Genomic DNA, 17,287 nt, shown 5'->3' on the forward strand with positions numbered 1-17,287 from the left:
TCAAAACCATAATGTATATCGGTAAACTTTGACAGACAAATAATAGTTATTTATGATGCAAGGTTGCCTGCACTGTCGGCTGCAATGTAAAACAAGCCCTATGTTTTCCACACAAATGCCTGGCAAGACTGCAGGGGAGACAGCTTATCATCACAATTCTCCTCCCTGTGTTTATGACATTACATATTATACAGTACAAAACACATCCAAGGGACAAAAAAAAAATACATTTGCCAATTGGAAACATAAAATTATTTAATAGGACCCCACTTTAATGAGTGATACAGAAATGTAATGTTCCTTTTCACCATACGAAAGATAAGAGCTCCCAGGCAATTGTGTGTCTCTGTATGTATGTACATACGAGACACACCACCAGGGTCGTATTCAGGAGGGGGGAATTTACTGAACATTACCGATAGAAATAACAGAATAGAGAGGATGTGATTGCTCACATCAGAGAGGCATGTCAGTTCTACAATATGCATTTCTATCTGAGCGTTCCTTAACGTTGTGCCCTACTGAACGCAGCCCAGACAGTGCAGAACAATCATTCTCATTGTAGAGAACATCCAATACACATAACCATCCTCTCACCCTCAGCACTATAGTTATTATGCCAGTTATGACAAAGTCTCAAATGACACCATACAGAGCACTACTTTTAGCTAGACCTTATACACAGATATGTAGCTCAGGCCAAAAGTGGTGCACTATCCAGGGGAATAGGGTGGTTTATAAGACACACCAAAATAGTGTGCACTTATTTTTTCTTCTTCTCATCTTTCTTGGATGAGGAGTCACCCTTCTCCTTCTCTTTCTCGTCCTTCTTCTCCTTGTCCTCTTTCTTCTCCTTCTTGCCCTCTTCTTTCTCCTGTCCCTCCTTCCGCTCTGCATCACGGTTGGAGATCTTGTTGTTGATGAGGTTGTGGAGAGCCACCACTGAGCGGATAAGGGAAGCCAGGTAAACCACCAGCATCTGGTCATTGGTCTTTAGGTAGAAGGCCTTAGTGAACTCCTGCAGGGAGAAGTGGCAGGATTAGGGCATTGTGAATTATGATTAACCAGGGGATTTGATCAGCACAACATGGAATCTGGTGGAAAATGCCGGGCTACCTGTTCAATGTAATGAAGTAGTAGGTCCTACAAACCTGAATGTATTTTAATTGAGAATGAAAATGTATCAATGTGCACTCTTTCCCCAGAAAATAAGAATGAATGGTAATCGATTACCATGCCTGCCCCTATCCCCCTTGCTCCCACACACACTCCAGCCTACCCCCACACCCCATCATACCAGTAGGTTGACATCGGGAAGCAGGTTGAAGACGTCCTGTAAATGGTAAACGATTTGGTGGTTGATGGGAAGCTTGTCTGCAGCCACTCTCTCCAGGTAAGACCTGATGTCCAGCAGCTTGGAGTTGAGTCCCTTCAGGCCATGTACCTGGTTGGTGATCCGCTGAGACAGAGTACCCACTGTTGTGTCCTTGATGTCTCTGTGGACACGAGAATAGAAAAGGATGTCGAATTCAGTGTGGCATTAAACTGGAAGTCAGAAGACTCCCTGAAATGCTTTATTGTATGTGTGAGTAAAAGAGAAAGACAGATGGGTATGTGGAATGTGTGTGTGGTCCAGTTAAAAGATCATGCGTACCTGAGCAAGTGCTCCACGCCCACCTCCTCTGCTTCCTCTGCTCCGATCTCACTGGTCACATGTTCAAACGTCTTGGAGGTCGGAGTGCCGTCCTGGAAAAGTAAAGTAACAAGAACTTGTGTGATCACTTGTATGCCTAGTCCAAAATCAGCCCAGAGACCTCGGGGTTGGCTGGTCCAGGGTTTGAGTGGTTTTGTCATTTAGGCTCATACAAGTCTATGCTCCACTTACATCATGTATTTCCTCCACAGAAAAGTAGGCTTCTGTTGGCAGGCCCAGGTCCTTAGGCTTTACATCAATTATCACTAATACCTGAGAGGGAGAAAGTCCCATACAAAAACAGTCATTGTTAAATTCTCGGCTGCATTATCAATACAATTTAATAATTTCAACAGGAGAGGGAACATATCTTACTGGTATTTATTCATGTGGAATATTTACAGGGTTGAAAGCACTTACGGAATTGGTGCAGTATTGCTTGATGAGTTCATTGATGGCAATGTCATTCTTATGTAGTTTAGGACCTGTGTGATACCAACCCACTATCCTCTCTCTGGCTGGAAAGAAGAGAAGGGAAAGGTTTGAGAATCTTATAGGATGACTGTAGAAGTCGATGAGACTGAATTTATATTTAAAAATGTACCAATGTATAGTGTGTTCTCACCATTGACTTTCTTGAACATGCTGTACATATTCTCCAAGTAATCATGATCCAGGAACCACACTGAATCATCCTTGTCATCCTCATCAAATGGCACTGGAGAAAATCCAATCAATATTGCCTCCAACTACAGACTTGTGTAGCTAAACATTGTCATCATAATTACACTGCCGTCACAAATGTTATAAACTAGCCACATGACATAACAGGTTATTTTGGTAACGTTGTAAGATTAAAGGAGAAGAACTCACCTGCAAAGCTGTTGGACACATCAAGGACTTTCTTATGCCAAGAGCCGAGGAGAACACCCACTACTCGCTTCTGGTTGCCTACTTTCCCTATTCTGTAAAAACAACATAACATTTACACAATCAATAACATAGGATGTCTTGGAGGAAATCAAACATTTCCTCTAAGACTAAAGTCAAAATAACTACTTTTACCCCGGCACTAGCTAAGTTAGCTACCCTGATACATAATGACGTTGTGCTCTACGAAACTGACTGAATGTTTTTTCAATTATTCCATTATTTAGAAATCAGTTGTTACTTGCTAATTAATACTAACAGGTAGTGAGTGGCCTGTAAATACAATTGACTAGCCAAAATTAACTAGTTAGCTATGCTACTGTCATGGCTAACAAATACACAGCTTCATGAGTTTCTGACTCAGCAGGGTTAGCTGGCCAGCTAGCCTAGCTAGGCCTGGCTGCAACATCATCTAGTACAAAAAGTGGCAAGTTAGTAAAGAGGTAACGAATTGATAGGATTTGGAAACATATTATTAAATTACATACCTATTAAAATGATCCACCACGCTGAGCAACACCAGTGGATGGACAACCACATTTTCTACCGCTAAGTCCGGCATTTTTATGTGAAGTGTCTGAGGATGCAACCAAATTCTGTGATGCTAGCTGTCTAGCTAGGTAGCTACTTCCTGTCGAATGCCTAGCTACTTCCGTTTCTACGTAGCAACATAACCACTGAATAGAACGCGACGGTAGTGTAGAAGGAATATCTTTGGAAGCTGTTTGCTGGACTAAAACAACATTGATTTGACAGCTAACGTTAGTCAGCACCTGCAAATATGGTAAAAATAATTATTTCATTAACATGAAAGGTTTTGTTTCATGTAGTTAGCTATTTCAATAATAGTTATGTAAAGGGTGTGTTACGTGTAGGCAGGCCGAACAACAAATAGTGATGACTGATGTCATTGCCAATCCATTCATGGCAGCATGAAGATGTTTTGAGTAGTGCTGAGGAAGTAAATACAATCATAGAAAATATGTCACCAGAGAGTGTGACTTAGCCACAGAGGATCATTAGCTTATTTTAAAGCTGTGGCTTGTTTTAAATCACAAGCATGTAGGTCTATATGCCTAGTTGTGAAGACTTAAATTTGGTCAGAGGGCATGGCAATAGGCCTAGCTGATTATTGAGATGTGGCTGTCAGTGAAAACCAATGCATCTAAAATGTGTGTGAAGATAATGTATCTTGGGCTCCTGAGTGGCACAGTGGTCTAAGGCATCTCAGTGCAAGAGGTGTCACTACAGTCCCAGGTTCGAATCCAGGCTTTATCACATCTGGCCTTGATTGCGAGTCCCATAGGGAGGTGCACAATTGGCCCTGCCTTGTCTGGGTTTGGCTGGGGTAGGCTGACATTGTAAATAAGAATTTGTTCTTAAATTTCACCTTTATTTTTTATGTTTAGACAAGTGTGGCGAATATATTGGCATGTCTCTCCAGAATGCTCTCAGCTCTCCAGAATGTACGGTGTTCACCCATAGAATGATTAATTCAAAAGTTTATACAAATGTTTTATCCATCCAATAGAGAATTCCATCAGAAAAACAATAGTCCAAACCCCAACCCCATATGGTTAAAATGTTAGACGATTTACTGAGAATTTAGCATGTGAATGGAATGTCATCACAGGTTTGAGTAAAAACATGGGCTTTTTCTAAATTAAATCTAAACGGGTACTAAATATATTTATTTACAAAGCTAAGAGACTAAGAGACTGTTTGGTGTATTTTGAGTCTTTCCCTTTATAATCATCATAGAAATGTCTATCCATGTAGATTGATTACCAGTATAGGCAATGAAACCCAAGGATCTGGAGGTGGAAATTACGAAGGTATCAATTTGTTGATTTTGTTTGGTCCACCGAGCGGAAACACCTCCTAAACGGTACCACCTCACAATGCCAAATATAGAAGCGATACAACCAAGAGCAGTGCAGTCTAAACTAGCAAATTAACATTCTTATTTCATCAACACTGCCAAGTACATTAAGGTTATAATATTGTAGAGAACAATTATGTAATTTATAATGACATGGGGCAAAGAAAACTAAGTTGACATTAATTTTGCAGCACCCTCTTGAATTTGCCCTGTTTTTCTCTACATTGTACAGCAGTGAGTGAACGCACTACAGAACGCGCTGAGCTGTCTCCCACAAATTCTTGCAAATTCATTGTTTTGTCTGGTTTGCCCTTTATTTTTGTCAATTCCCCATTACATATGTCACCAATAGTACATTTACCGTTAATCCCCATTTGGTTACATACATTTGTTAATGCATGGATTAATTAGGCCTATAGTCATTTACCGTTCTCATTCTCTGAGTGGAAAGTGTTTGCAGAGTGCACAACCTGTTACACTTGTGAGAAACTTGTTTTGGTTTATTTCATACCATCAATTTTTTCATTGTATTTTCTTTTGAGCGCTCCAAATGAGCATGTGTGGTTTCTCTGTCCTACTTCTACACCTGAGCATGCATAGGCTAACTGGCCTGCTGCGCACAAATGTAGGAAAGTGCCCATTTGGGGATTTCTGGTTGTCTTATCACCACTAATAAAGGTGAACTTCAGTCATTTTTTCCTCTACCTTTTTTAATCCATTGTGAATGATAGTTCCTCCCAGTATTTGAAAAATCTTTCATGGCCAAAAGTCGTGACCAAAAGTTGTGAATGACACATTAATTTTCAAAGTCTGCTGCCTCAGTTTGTATGATGGCAATTTGCATATACTCCAGAATGTTATGAACAGTGATCAGATGAATTCCAATTCATTGCAAAATCCCTCTTTGCCATGCAAATGAACTGAATCCCCCAAAAAACATTTCCACTGCATTTCAGCCCTGCCACAAAAGGACCAGCTGACATCATGTCAGTGATTCTCTCATTAACACAGATGTGAGTGTTGACGAGGACAAGGCTGGAGATCACTCTGTCATGCTGATTGAGTTTGAATAACAGACAGGAAGCTTCAAAAGGAGGGTGGTGCTTGGAATCATTGTTCTTCCTCTGTCAATCATGGTTACCTGCAAGGAAACACGTGCTGTCATCATTGCTTTGCACAAAAAGGACTTCACAGGCAAGGATATTGCTGCCAATTTTTCCTAAGAACACAGTCATGAATAAAGAATGGTACCAACACATCCTCCGAGAGCAACTTCTCCCAACCATCCAGGAAGAGTTTGGTGATGAACAATGCCTTTTCCAGCATGATGGAGCACCTTGCCATAAGGCAAAAGTGATAACTAAGTGGCTCGGGAACAAAACATATATTTTGAGTCCATGGCCAGGAAACTCCCAAGACCTTAATCCCATTGAGAAGTTGTGGTCAATCAAATCAAAGTTTATTTGTCACGTGCGCCGAATACAACAGTGAAATGCTTACTTACAGGCTCTAACCAATGGTGCGAGCAAAAAAAAGTTTGTGTGTGTGTGTGTGTGTGTGTGTGTGTGTGTGTGTGTGTGTGTGGGTAAGTAAAGAAATAAAACAATAGTAAAAGACATTTGTAAAAAGAGTAGCAAGGCTATATATAGACAGCTGTTAGTCAGGCTTATTGAAGTAGTATGTACATGTAGGTATCGTTAAAGTGACTGCATATATGAACAATAGCAGAAGCGTAAAAAGAGGGATTGGCGGGTGGTGGGACACAATCCTCGAGGCGGGTGGACAAACAAAACCCCACAAATTCTGACAAACTCCAAGCATTGGTTATGCAAGAATGGGCTGCCATCAGTCAGGATGTGGCCCAGAAGTTAATTGACAGCATGCCAGGGCAGATTGCAGAGGTCTTGAAAAATAAGGGTCAACACTGCAAATATGGACTCTTTGCATCAACTTCATGTGATGGTCAATAAAAGCCTTTGACACTTATGAAATGCTTGTAATTATACTTCAGTATTTCATAGTAACATGAACACATTTCCCTTTGTATAAAAACAGTTATGTCTGTCGCGTGCTCACTGGTGCTGGAAACTGAGGGCTTGGAACAGGCTAGTTGATACAACGTTGCAAGTTCTCTAGCGACAGCTTCGGGCCGGACCTTCATATACACAGTCATTGGGCTGGACCCAGATTTGATAGGCTACCATGGTCCACTTCACTAGGGATAGCTCAAGACCAATAGAAAAGGCAGACGGGCCTAGGGAGATGAATAGTAGAGACGACAAATAAAATGCAGGTTCTTTCAAATTGCATTCTATTTGCCACGTGCTGAATACACAGGTAGACCTTACAGTGAAATGCTTACAAGCACTTAACCAACAATGCAGTTAAGAAAAAAGGGTTTAAGTATTTACTAAAATAAACTGAATGTTTTTTTTTTTTTTAAGAATAACACAATTAAACAATAAAATAACAGTAGCGAGTCTATATACAGGAGGGGTACAGGTTAGTCAAGGTAATATGTACAGTTCCAGTCAAAAGTTTGGACACACCTACTCATTCAAGGATGTTTCTTTATTTTTAATATTTTCTACATTGTAGAATAATAGTGAAGACAAACTATGAAATAACACTTGAAATCAAAATATATTTTGAGATTCTTCAAAATAACCACCCTTTGCCTTGATGACCGCTTTGCACACTTGGCATTCTCTCAACCAGCTTTACCTGGAATGTTTTTCCAACCGTTTTGAAGGAGTTCCCACTTATGTTGAGCACTTGTTGGCTGCTTTTCCTTCACTCTGCGGTCCAACTCATTCCAAACCATCTCAATTGGGTTGAGGCCAGGTCATCTGATGCAGCACTCCATCACTCACCTTCTTGGTCAAATAGCTCTTACACAGCTTGGAGGTGTGTTGGGTCATTGTCCTGTTGAAAAACAAATGATAGTGGGACTAAGTGCAAACCAGATGGGATGGCGTATCACTGCAGAATGCTGTGGTAGCCATGCTGGTTAAGTGTGCCTTGCATTCTAAATAAATCACCGACAGGGTCACCAGCAAAGCACCCCCACACAAATCACACCTCCTCCATGCTTCACGGTGGGAACCACACACGCAGAGGTCATCCATTCACCTACTCTGCGTCTCAAAGACACGGTGGTTGGAACCAAAAAATCTCAAATATGGGCTCAGACCAATGGACAGATTTCCACCGGTCTAATATCCATTGATCGTGTTTCTTGGCCCAAGCAAGTCTCTTATTCTTATTGGTGTCCTTTAGTAGTTGTTTCTTTGCAGCAATTCGACCATGAAGGCCTCAGTCACACAGTCTCCTCTGAACAGTTGATGTTGAGATGTGTCTTACGTGAACTCTGTGAAGCATTTATTTGGGCTGCAATCTGAGGTGCAGTTAACTCTAATGAACTTATCCTCTGCAGCAGGAAGTAACTGTCTTCCTTTCCTATGACAGTCCGCATGAGAGCCAGTTTCATCATAGTGCTTGATGGTTTTTGCGACTGCACTTAAAGTTTCTTCAAAAGTTCTTGAAATGTTCCGTATTGACTGACCTCCGTCTTAAACGAGGGACGGTCGTTTATCTTTGCTTATTTGAGCTGTTCTTGCCATAATATGGACTATCTTCTGTATACCACCCCTACCTTGTCACAACAACTGTTTGGCTCAAACGCATTGAGGAAAAAAATTCCATACCTGTTAATTGAAATGCATTCCAGGTGACTACCTCATGAAGCTGGTTGAGAGAATTCCAAGAGTGTACAAAGCTGTTAAGGCAAATGGTGGCTACTTTGAAGAATATTAAATATAAAATATATTTTGATTTGTTTAACACTTTTTTGGTTACTTCACTTTTTTGGTTACTTCAAGTGTTTATATTTCCTAATTTTTTCTACAATGTAGAAAATAGTAAAAATAAAGAATAATCCTGGAATTAATAGGTGTTTCCAAACTGTACATGTAGGTAGAGGTAAAGTGACTATGCATAGATAAACAGAGAGTAGCAGCAGCATAAAAATTAGTGGGGGGTGGGACAATGCAAATAGTCCAGGTAGCCATTTGATTAGCTGTTCAGGAGTCTTACGGCTTGGGGGTAGAAGCTGTTAGGAAGCCTTTTGGACCTAGACTTGGTGCTCCGATGCCGTGCGGTAGCAGAGAGAACAGTCTATGACCTGGATGACTGGAGTCTTTGAAACATTTTTGGACCTTCCTCTGATACCGCCTGGTATGGAGGTCCTGGATGGCAGGAAGCTTGGCTCTGGTGATATACTGGGCCTGCACACTACCCTCTGTAGTGCCTTGCGGTCGGAGGCCAAGCAGTTGCCATACCAGGAGGTGATGCAACCAGTCAGGCTCTCGATGGTGTGGACAGCTCTCAAACTGCTCCACTACAGCTCCATCTGGGGGGAGTGCTCGGTTCTCCTTTTCCTGTAGTCCACAAATAATTTCATTCATCAGGATATTTTCTGTTTTTATTTGTCGGCTTTATGTATTATTACTTAGTTGACAATTATAGGCCTACTGATACATTGACGGAGGCTCTCTCTTAGTTCTATGCGTTCATTTCTTTAGCCACCAATCATTGCGTCCATATAGCAGAGGCTGGTCCACTAGCATTAGTGGAATTTTTACTTTTAGATGTATAATTTTAATTCTGATTTGTATTTGTAACCAGTTGACAATTATTATTTTTTAAATGAATGCACATATGAAAATCAGAATTGCCACGCAGATCAGTAGAAGTGGTAGGAAAAATTGTAAGCTTCCCCAAACTTAACTTGCGCGCCACCTAGTAATATACAATCGTCAACAGAGCGCACATTTCTTTGTATTGCATAATTACAACAGGTGTGTGAGAGGGGTGTTGTTACCAAGATTGTGCCTATTATTAAAACTGAGCAAATGGACAGCAATGCGATCCATCGCGGAGAAAAGAAAAGCGCTTACCTCGATCTAGCACCAGCTGGTGGAAAGCACCACTCACTGTGTTACTTGCTAGACTAATGGGCTAGTACACCTACGTGTTTGACATAGGCAAGAGCAGGCCTGCGAACCGAGGGCGAGAGAATGCCACGTTCCTTGATATTGTTCCCATTCCCTTTTTGCCAAGTTTAGAATTCTGAACTAATAGAAAATAATGTGGAGAACCTGTGAGCATTACTCTAGATCACTTGATATCCACCACAAGGGTGAGAGAAGAGGGAGCGAGAAAGAACCGACTTAACGCGTACTGTCTGTCATACAGCAGAGCTTGTGTCCGACGCCAAACCCCCACATGGGGCCCATATATAAATACAGTATCATTTATATCAATAATGCAATTGAAAAATGGTTTAATAGTTTATTGCTACACAAATTCTTTCAATTTTACCATCACTAGCAGGGGGTGTTGCAGCACCTTCAGCACCCGTACTTCCCGTGGCTATGAACCCATTGCATTTTAAAAAGAGGCAAATCAGCAGTTGCTACATCAATTTTTGGACAAAAATTAATGAAATGTACCTATTGATTTTTGATGTATATGACATAAGTGCCTCATGAGCTTATTTCAACTGACACACCCCACCAGTGCACAAGATCTAACCTTCTTTTACTCCAATGTTTGTAAAGAAAGTAAATGTCAACAAACACTGTTTAGCCTCCTTGTATGAGATACACATGGTATTTTTATTTATTTTTATTTGACCTTTATTTAACCAGGTAGGCTAGTTGAGAACAAGTTCTCATTTACAACTGCGACCTCGCCAACATCATCGTCCAACGAAATGCTTACTTGCAGGTTCCTTCGCAAGAATGCAACATTAAGAAATAGTTTTTTTTTTTAAAACACAATGGCAGTAGAATAACATTTTTTTTTGTTGTTGCATGTACAGTGCTGTGGGAAAGTATTCAGGCCCCTTGACCTTTTCCACATTTTGTTATGTTACAGCCTTTTTTTAGCAATCTACACACAATACCCCTAATGACAAAGCGAACAGGTTTGATTTTGTTTGTGCAAATTTATGAAGAAAGAAATACCTTCTTTACATAAATATTCAGCCCCTTTGCATTGAGACTCGAAATTGACCTCAAGTGCATCCTGTTTTCCATTGATCTTCCTTGGATTCCACCTATGGTAAATTGATTGGACATGATTTGGAAAGGCTAACACCTGTCTATATAAAGGTCCCACAGTTGACAGTGCATGTCAGAGCGAAAACCAAGCCATGAGGTCAAAAGGAATTGTCCATAGAGCTCCGAGACAGGATTGTGTCGAGGCACAGATCTGGGGAAGGGTACAAAAAAAAAACATTCTGCCGCATTGAAGGTTCCTAAGAACACAGTGGCCTACATCAATCTTAAAAATGGAAGATATTTGGAACCACCAAGACTTCCTAGAGCTGGCCGCCCAGCCAAACTGAGCAATCGGGGGAGAATGCCTTGGTGAGGGAAGTGACCAAGAACCTGATGGTCACTTTGATAGAGCTGCAGAGTTCCTCTGTGGAGATGGGAGAACCTTCCAGAAGGACAACCATCTCTGCAGCATTCCACCAATCAGGCCTTCATGGTAGAGTTGCCAGAACTCAGTAAAAGGCAAGACAGCCCATTTGAGTTATCCAAAAGGCACCTAAACACTCTCAGACCATGAGAAACAAGATACTCTGGTTTGATTAAACCAAGATTGAACTCTTTGGCCTGAATGCCAAGTGTCATGTCTGGAGGAAACCTGGCACCATCCCTACGGTGAAGCATGATGGTGGCATGCTGTGGGGATGTTTTTCCAATGGCAGGGACTGGGAGACTAGTCACAATCGAGGGAAAGATGAACAGAGTAAAGTACACAGAGAGGTCCTTAATAAAAAACTGTTCCAGAGCGCTCAGACTGAGGTGAAGGTTCACCTTCCAAAAGGACAATGAGCCTAAGCACAACGCCAAGACAACGCAGGAGTGGCTTTGGGACACGTCTCTGAATGTCCTTGAGTGGCCCAACCAGAGGCCGGACTTGAACCCGATCTAACGTCGCTGGAGAGAACTGAAATATCTGTGCAGCAATGCTCCCCATCCAACCTGACAGAGCTTGAGAGGATCTGCAGAGAAGAATTGGAGAAACTTCCCAAATACAGGCATCCCAAGCTTGTAGCATCATACCCAAGAAGACTCGAGGCTGTAATGCTGCCGAAGGTGCTTCAACAAAGTACTGAGTTAAGGGTCTGAACACTTAAGTAAATGTAATCAGTTTTATTTGTTATAAATTAACAAATTTCAAAACCTGTTTTTGCTTTGTCATCATGGGGTCTTGTGTGTAGATCGAGGGGGGAAATTATGTGTGTGATGTGAGCAGTGATGTGTGATAAGGTGCGGGAAATCAGAGCACATGATCAGTCCAGTTCAAGTGTTCAGCAGTCTGATGGCATGTAGATACCAACAGCCTCAGAGACAGTTTCTATCAGACCTCATGCTCCAATACTGTATGCCTGGTGGTAAGGGAGAGAACAGCTCGTGGCTGGGGTGTGGTGTCCTTGATAATGCTGTGTGCCTTCCGCAAATATCGTTTCAAGTAGAGGTCCTGGATGAGTGGTGATGTTCTGGGCCATTTTCACCAACCGCTGGAGGATCTTGCTGTTGTGGACGGAGCAATACCCGTACCAGGCTGTGATGCAACCGATCAGGACGCTCTCGATGGTGCAGCGGTACTATTTGGAGAGGACCCGGGGCGGCATGCCAGATTTCTTCAGCCGCCTTAGGAAGTAGAGATGCTGTTGTGCCCTCTTGACAAGAGTGGTGGTGGTGTTGTTGGTCCATGACAAGTCCTCGGTAAAGTGAATGCCAAGGAACTTAAAACTCGTGACTTTCTCTACTACAATCCCATTGATGGGGATCGGGGCATGTTCCCTGTGCTTCCTGAAGTCAACATTCAACTCCTTTGTTTTCCTGATGTTGAAGGAGAGGTTATGACAATGGCAGTTCATTTACCTCCTCCCTATAGGGTGATTCAGGCAAACAACCAGGGTGTCGTTAGCAAAGTTGATGATGGAATTGATGTCGTGCAAAGCCACACAGTCGTTAGTGAACTGGGAGTACAGCAGAGGACTGAAGACACCTCTGGGGGGGCCCCCCCGTGTTGAGTCAGTGTGGAGGTGTTGTTGTTGCCAGTCCTAACATACTGTGGTCTGCCTGTTATGAAGTCCAGATCCAGTTGCAGAGGGTGGTGTCCAGAGCCAGGGCTCTGAGCTTGGTGTCGAGCTTGGAGGGAACAGTAGTGTTGAATTCTGAACTGTAGTTAATGAACAGCATTCTCACATAGATATTCCTCTTGTCCAGATGTGTGTGTTACTGCTGTGTGAATAGTGATGGAAATGGCATGTTCCTTGGATCTGTTGGAGCGGTAGGCAAATTAGAGTGGGTCCAGTGTGCCGGGCATGCTGGACTTAATGTGGGCCATGACCAGCCTCTCAAAGCACTTCATGATGACAGAGGTGAGCGTGACGGGGCGATAGTAATTTAGTCACCTTTTTCTTGGGCACTGGGACGATGGTGGTCTCCTTAAAGCAGGTGGGGACTACAGCCTGGGACGGGTTGAATATGTCAGAGAAGTTTTCCGCCAGCACAAACTCAGAGGATGCGGCCAAGCTCGTCTGGGAGGGATTTTCCTTTCCACATGCGACTTAAGTCGGAGTTGTCGAACAGTCTGTATTGTCTTTTTGCGTCCCTAATGGATTTGCGGAGTTCGTACATGCTTTGCCTTTCATGCGTCACACACCACCAAGTTATCGGGGTTTGTTCCGCTGACATTGAATGCTGCGGTACTGACTCTCAGCATTGTACGTATATCTCCGTTCATCCAGGGTCTTTGGTATGTCTGGATTCTTATTGTGGGTACAACGTCATCAACATATTTGCTAATGAAGCCTGCGACTGACAATGTATACTCCTCAATGTTGATGGATGAGTCCTGGGTGGATGAATCTTTGAACATATTCCAATCAGTATTCTCGAAACAATCCTGCGGAATTGAGTCTACCTCTGTCCAGTGCTTCACTATTCTCTGTGTTGGTGGCTCTCTCTCGAGTTGCTGCTTGTAGGAAAAGAGAGACATGATCTGATTGGCCAAAGTCGGGGATGTTTGTGTATACATGGTCAAGCACAGCGGATCCTCTTGTAGGGAAGGATACATGTTGGTGATATGAAGAAAACGGGCATGGTTAAAGTCACCCACGACAAGATGCAGGGTTTTATTTTAGTCGGTTAAGAACAAATTGTTATTTTACAATGACGGCCTACCCCGGCCAAACCCGCCCCTAACACGGACGACACTGGGCCAATGGACGTTTGTGATACAGCCCGGGATCGAACCAGGGTCTGCAGTGACACCTCTAGCACTGAGATGCAGTGCCTTAGGCCACTTGGGAACCCCGGGGAGAGGATTCTGCTGGCTAATGATCTTGTACAGTTCGATGAGTGCCGCCTTGGTGTGTGATTGTGGCGTTATGTAAACAACTGTGTTAATAACACGTGAATTCCCTCGGCATATAGTGGGGTATTTCAGCATCAGAAACTTCAGGTCAGGTGAACAGGAGCTTCAGAGGTTTTCAACTTCGGTATACCAGGAATAGTTTGAGGAAACACACACATCCCCCCCCCCCCCCCCCGACTCTTACCAGAAGCCACAGTTCGTTCCATTTGGAATATGGAGAAGCTGTCTGGTTGAATAACAGTTGATTGTATTGTCTGTAAGCCAAGTCTCAGTAATTGCTCGGAGTTCAAAGTTTATTTTCCAGCGATTGGACATTAGCCATCAGGATACTAGGAAGAGGAACATGATAAAAAATATCATTTTGGATGGTCAATCTTTGCATCCATAGCACTGTCTTTAAATTTGGTTACATTTCTACAGCCCCATCCCCCCGCTTTTTTGCCGAAACAGTGGTTGGGATTCGCTTTGTTATCGTTTCAACTGCTGATTGCCGCTTTAAACGATAGCTTGCTAGATAAATGTTAGTAACTACACTACATGACCAAAAGTATGGACACCTGCTCGCCGAACATCTCACTCCAAAATCATGGGCATCAATATGGAGTTGGTCCCCCCTTTGCTGCTATAACACCCTCCACTCTTCTGGGAAGGCTTTCTACTAGATGTTGGAACATTGCTGTGGTACTTGCTTCCATTCAGCCACAAGAGCATTAGTGAGGTTGGGCGATTAGGCCTGGCTCGCAGTCTGCGTTCCAATTCATCCCAAAGGTGTTCGATGGGGTTGAGGTCAGGGCTCTGTGCAGGTCACTCAAGTTCTTCCACACTGATCTTAACAAACCATTTCTGTGTGGACCTCGCTTTGTGCACCCAGGTGTTGTCATGCTGAAACAGGAGAGGTCCTTCCCCAAACTGTTGCCACAAAGTTGGAAACATAGAATCGTAGATAGCGTCATTGTATGCTGTAGCATTAAGATTTCCCTTCACTGGAACTAAGGGGCCTAGCCCGGACCATGAAAACAGCCTCATACCATTATTCCTCCTACACCAAGCTTTACAGTTGGCCCAATGCATTCAGACAGGTATCATTCTCCTGGCTAGCGCCAAACCCAGATTTGTCAGTCTGTCTGCCAGATGGTGAAGCATGATTTATCACTCCAGAGAAAACGTTTTCACTGTTCCAGAGTCCAATGGCATCAAGCTTTACAACACTCCTGCCGACGCTTGGAAGTGTGCATGTTGATCTTAGGCTTGTGTGCGGCTACTTGGTCACGGAAACCCATTTCATGAAACTCCCGAACAGTTCTTGTGCTGAGGCTGTTTGGAACTCGGTAGTGAGTGTTGCAACTGAGGACAGATGATTTTTACGCACTTCAGCACTCTGCTGTCCCGTTCTGTGAACTTGTGTGGCCTACCACTTTGCGGCTGGGCCGTTGTTGCTCTTAGACATTTCCACATGACAATAACAGCACTTACAGTTGACTGGGGCAGCTTTAGCATGGCATAAATTTGATGAACTGACTTGTTGGAAAGGTGGCATCCTATGACGGTGCCACGTTGAATGTCACAGCTTATCAGTAATGCTGTTCTACTGTCGATGTTTGTCTATGGAGATTGCATGGCTGTGCGCTCTATTTGTTTTTACACTTTTCAGCAACTAGTGTGGCTGAAATAGCCAAATCCACTAAGTCCACATACCTTTGTAAATATAGTGTAGCTAGCTAATGTTAGCTATGCTATTGACTGTCAGTAGGAATGGCTAGCTAACGTAAGCTAATCAGCTGCTTTGCTGTCTCGGTCAGACTTTTTTCCCCCACATTTAACATTTATTTAACTAGGCAAGTCAGTTAAGAACAAATTCTTATTTACAATGACTGCCTACCCCGGCCACGCTGGGCCAATTGTCCGCCGCCCTATGGGACTCCCAATCACGGCCGGATGTGATACAGCCTGGATACGAACCAGGAACTGTAGTGACGCCTCTTGCGCGGAGATGCAGTGCCTCAGACCACTGTGCCACTCGGGAGCCTAAGTGAGGCAAAGCTGCTGTACTGACACTTTATCTTCTTCCACAAACAGGCAGAAGTCGAAGAGACACTAAAGAGAATTCAAACTCACAAAGGTGTAATTGGAACAATAGTTGTTAATGCCGAGGGTAAGCAAGACAACACTGAAGTAACATCATCCCTACCTCTCTACAATCCCATGTTTACATCCTCTTATAGGAGCTGTACCTTTAGCCACAACATGATGATTACTTTTATTTTTCAGGAACCATGTACAACATGCCATTGTACCAGATTTAGCTAGATTGCTAATTTTCATCTGTAGCCCCTGGGCATCAAAGACATACCATTTGAATTTATGTAGCAAGTAATAGTCTCATCACTTCTCTATTATAAAGTTGATGCTGTGTGTTGGTCTTTTTCAGGTATCCCAATCAGAACTACCTTAGACAACTCCACCACGGTGCAGTATGCTGGCCTGCTGCACCAGCTCACTATGAAAGCCAGAAGCACAGTCCGAGACATCGACCCTCAGAACGACCTGACCTTCCTCCGCATCCGCTCCAAGAAGCATGAGATCATGGTGGCACCTGGTGAGTGTAGCAGAGGTGGTTTAGGTTCTCAAGGGACGCCCATCCACTAGAAGATCATCTATGTATCTGACATGTTGATATTGTGCTTTTGATTCATTGTTAATATTTAAAATGTAATGAAACACATTTAGGGATTTTACAGTTTCTCCTCCCCTCTCTTTTCCAGACAAGGAGTATCTATTGATAGTCATCCAGAACCCCAGTGAATAGCCCCAGGAGGTTCCTGTGAGAGTCAGGCAGTAGCTCCTCACACACTGATCTTTGTCTCTTAAGAATATATGTTTTGTTAAACTGGACCACATATTTTGCTTTGTGCATTTTCTCCTTTTTCCACTCTGCAATGTTTCCTTATTCTATTCATTCTCCTTCTTAGCCATTGTCATTAACAAATAAAAAATGGAAGAAACAAGGACATCATAACAATTGGAGCATTGTGTATGTCCTATTTTCCTTTGTCCCGTGCCCACCCCGTATGTTGATATGAATATAGTCTATGTAAGGAGGGTAGATGGACTGAATCTGAATGACTTTATTCTGAGTTAATGTAGAGGAACTGAGGAAGGTCAATGTGTCAGAGACAGAGCTGTAGTGTATGGTCAGAGTAACCACTGAGCAGCAGTATCAGACATGTTTCATTTTCATTCAACTGTTTGTTCTAAAGAGCTTCCTGGGGCCTGATTTGAGTTTGCTAGCAAACTGTCCAAAATTGTTTGAAATAAGT

At 42.8% G+C, this 17,287-nt stretch overlaps 2 protein-coding genes across 2 annotated transcripts; one reads left to right on the forward strand and one right to left on the reverse strand.

The window, feature by feature from the left end:
* Positions 1-229: 229 nt before the first annotated feature.
* LOC110521997 (26S proteasome non-ATPase regulatory subunit 7) lies at positions 230-3,273 on the reverse strand. The gene is made up of 8 exons (XM_021600041.2): positions 3,112-3,273; positions 2,567-2,658; positions 2,319-2,411; positions 2,114-2,211; positions 1,886-1,966; positions 1,655-1,746; positions 1,298-1,496; positions 230-1,018 (listed from the first exon to the last, which is right to left on the reverse strand). The coding sequence occupies exons 1-8, from the start codon at positions 3,183-3,185 to the stop codon at positions 764-766; spliced, it is 984 nt and encodes a 327-aa protein (XP_021455716.1). The 5' UTR covers positions 3,186-3,273; the 3' UTR covers positions 230-763.
* Positions 3,264-16,994, forward strand: LOC110522032 (dynein light chain roadblock-type 2). Its single transcript, XM_021600098.2, has 4 exons — positions 3,264-3,407; positions 16,047-16,122; positions 16,399-16,566; positions 16,733-16,994. The coding sequence occupies exons 1-4, from the start codon at positions 3,405-3,407 to the stop codon at positions 16,774-16,776; spliced, it is 291 nt and encodes a 96-aa protein (XP_021455773.1). The 5' UTR covers positions 3,264-3,404; the 3' UTR covers positions 16,777-16,994.
* Positions 16,995-17,287: the final 293 nt, after the last annotated feature.

Source organism: Oncorhynchus mykiss, chromosome 1, assembly GCF_013265735.2.
Source record: "Oncorhynchus mykiss isolate Arlee chromosome 1, USDA_OmykA_1.1, whole genome shotgun sequence".
NCBI lineage: Eukaryota > Metazoa > Chordata > Actinopteri > Salmoniformes > Salmonidae > Oncorhynchus > Oncorhynchus mykiss.

Coding starts and splice junctions, on each gene's coding strand:
- LOC110521997 (XM_021600041.2), bottom strand. CDS start 3,185: ATGCCGGACTTAGCGGTAGAAAATGTGGTTGTCCATCCACTGGTGTTG. Junction 2,412..2,566: donor TGTGTCCAACAGCTTTGCAG/GTGAGTTCTTCT, acceptor GATTTTCTCCAG/TGCCATTTGATGAGGATGAC. Junction 1,967..2,113: donor AGCAATACTGCACCAATTCC/GTAAGTGCTTTC, acceptor TCTCCCTCTCAG/GTATTAGTGATAATTGATGT.
- LOC110522032 (XM_021600098.2), top strand. Junction 16,123..16,398: donor AATAGTTGTTAATGCCGAGG/GTAAGCAAGACA, acceptor GGTCTTTTTCAG/GTATCCCAATCAGAACTACC. Junction 16,567..16,732: donor TGAGATCATGGTGGCACCTG/GTGAGTGTAGCA, acceptor TCTCTTTTCCAG/ACAAGGAGTATCTATTGATA.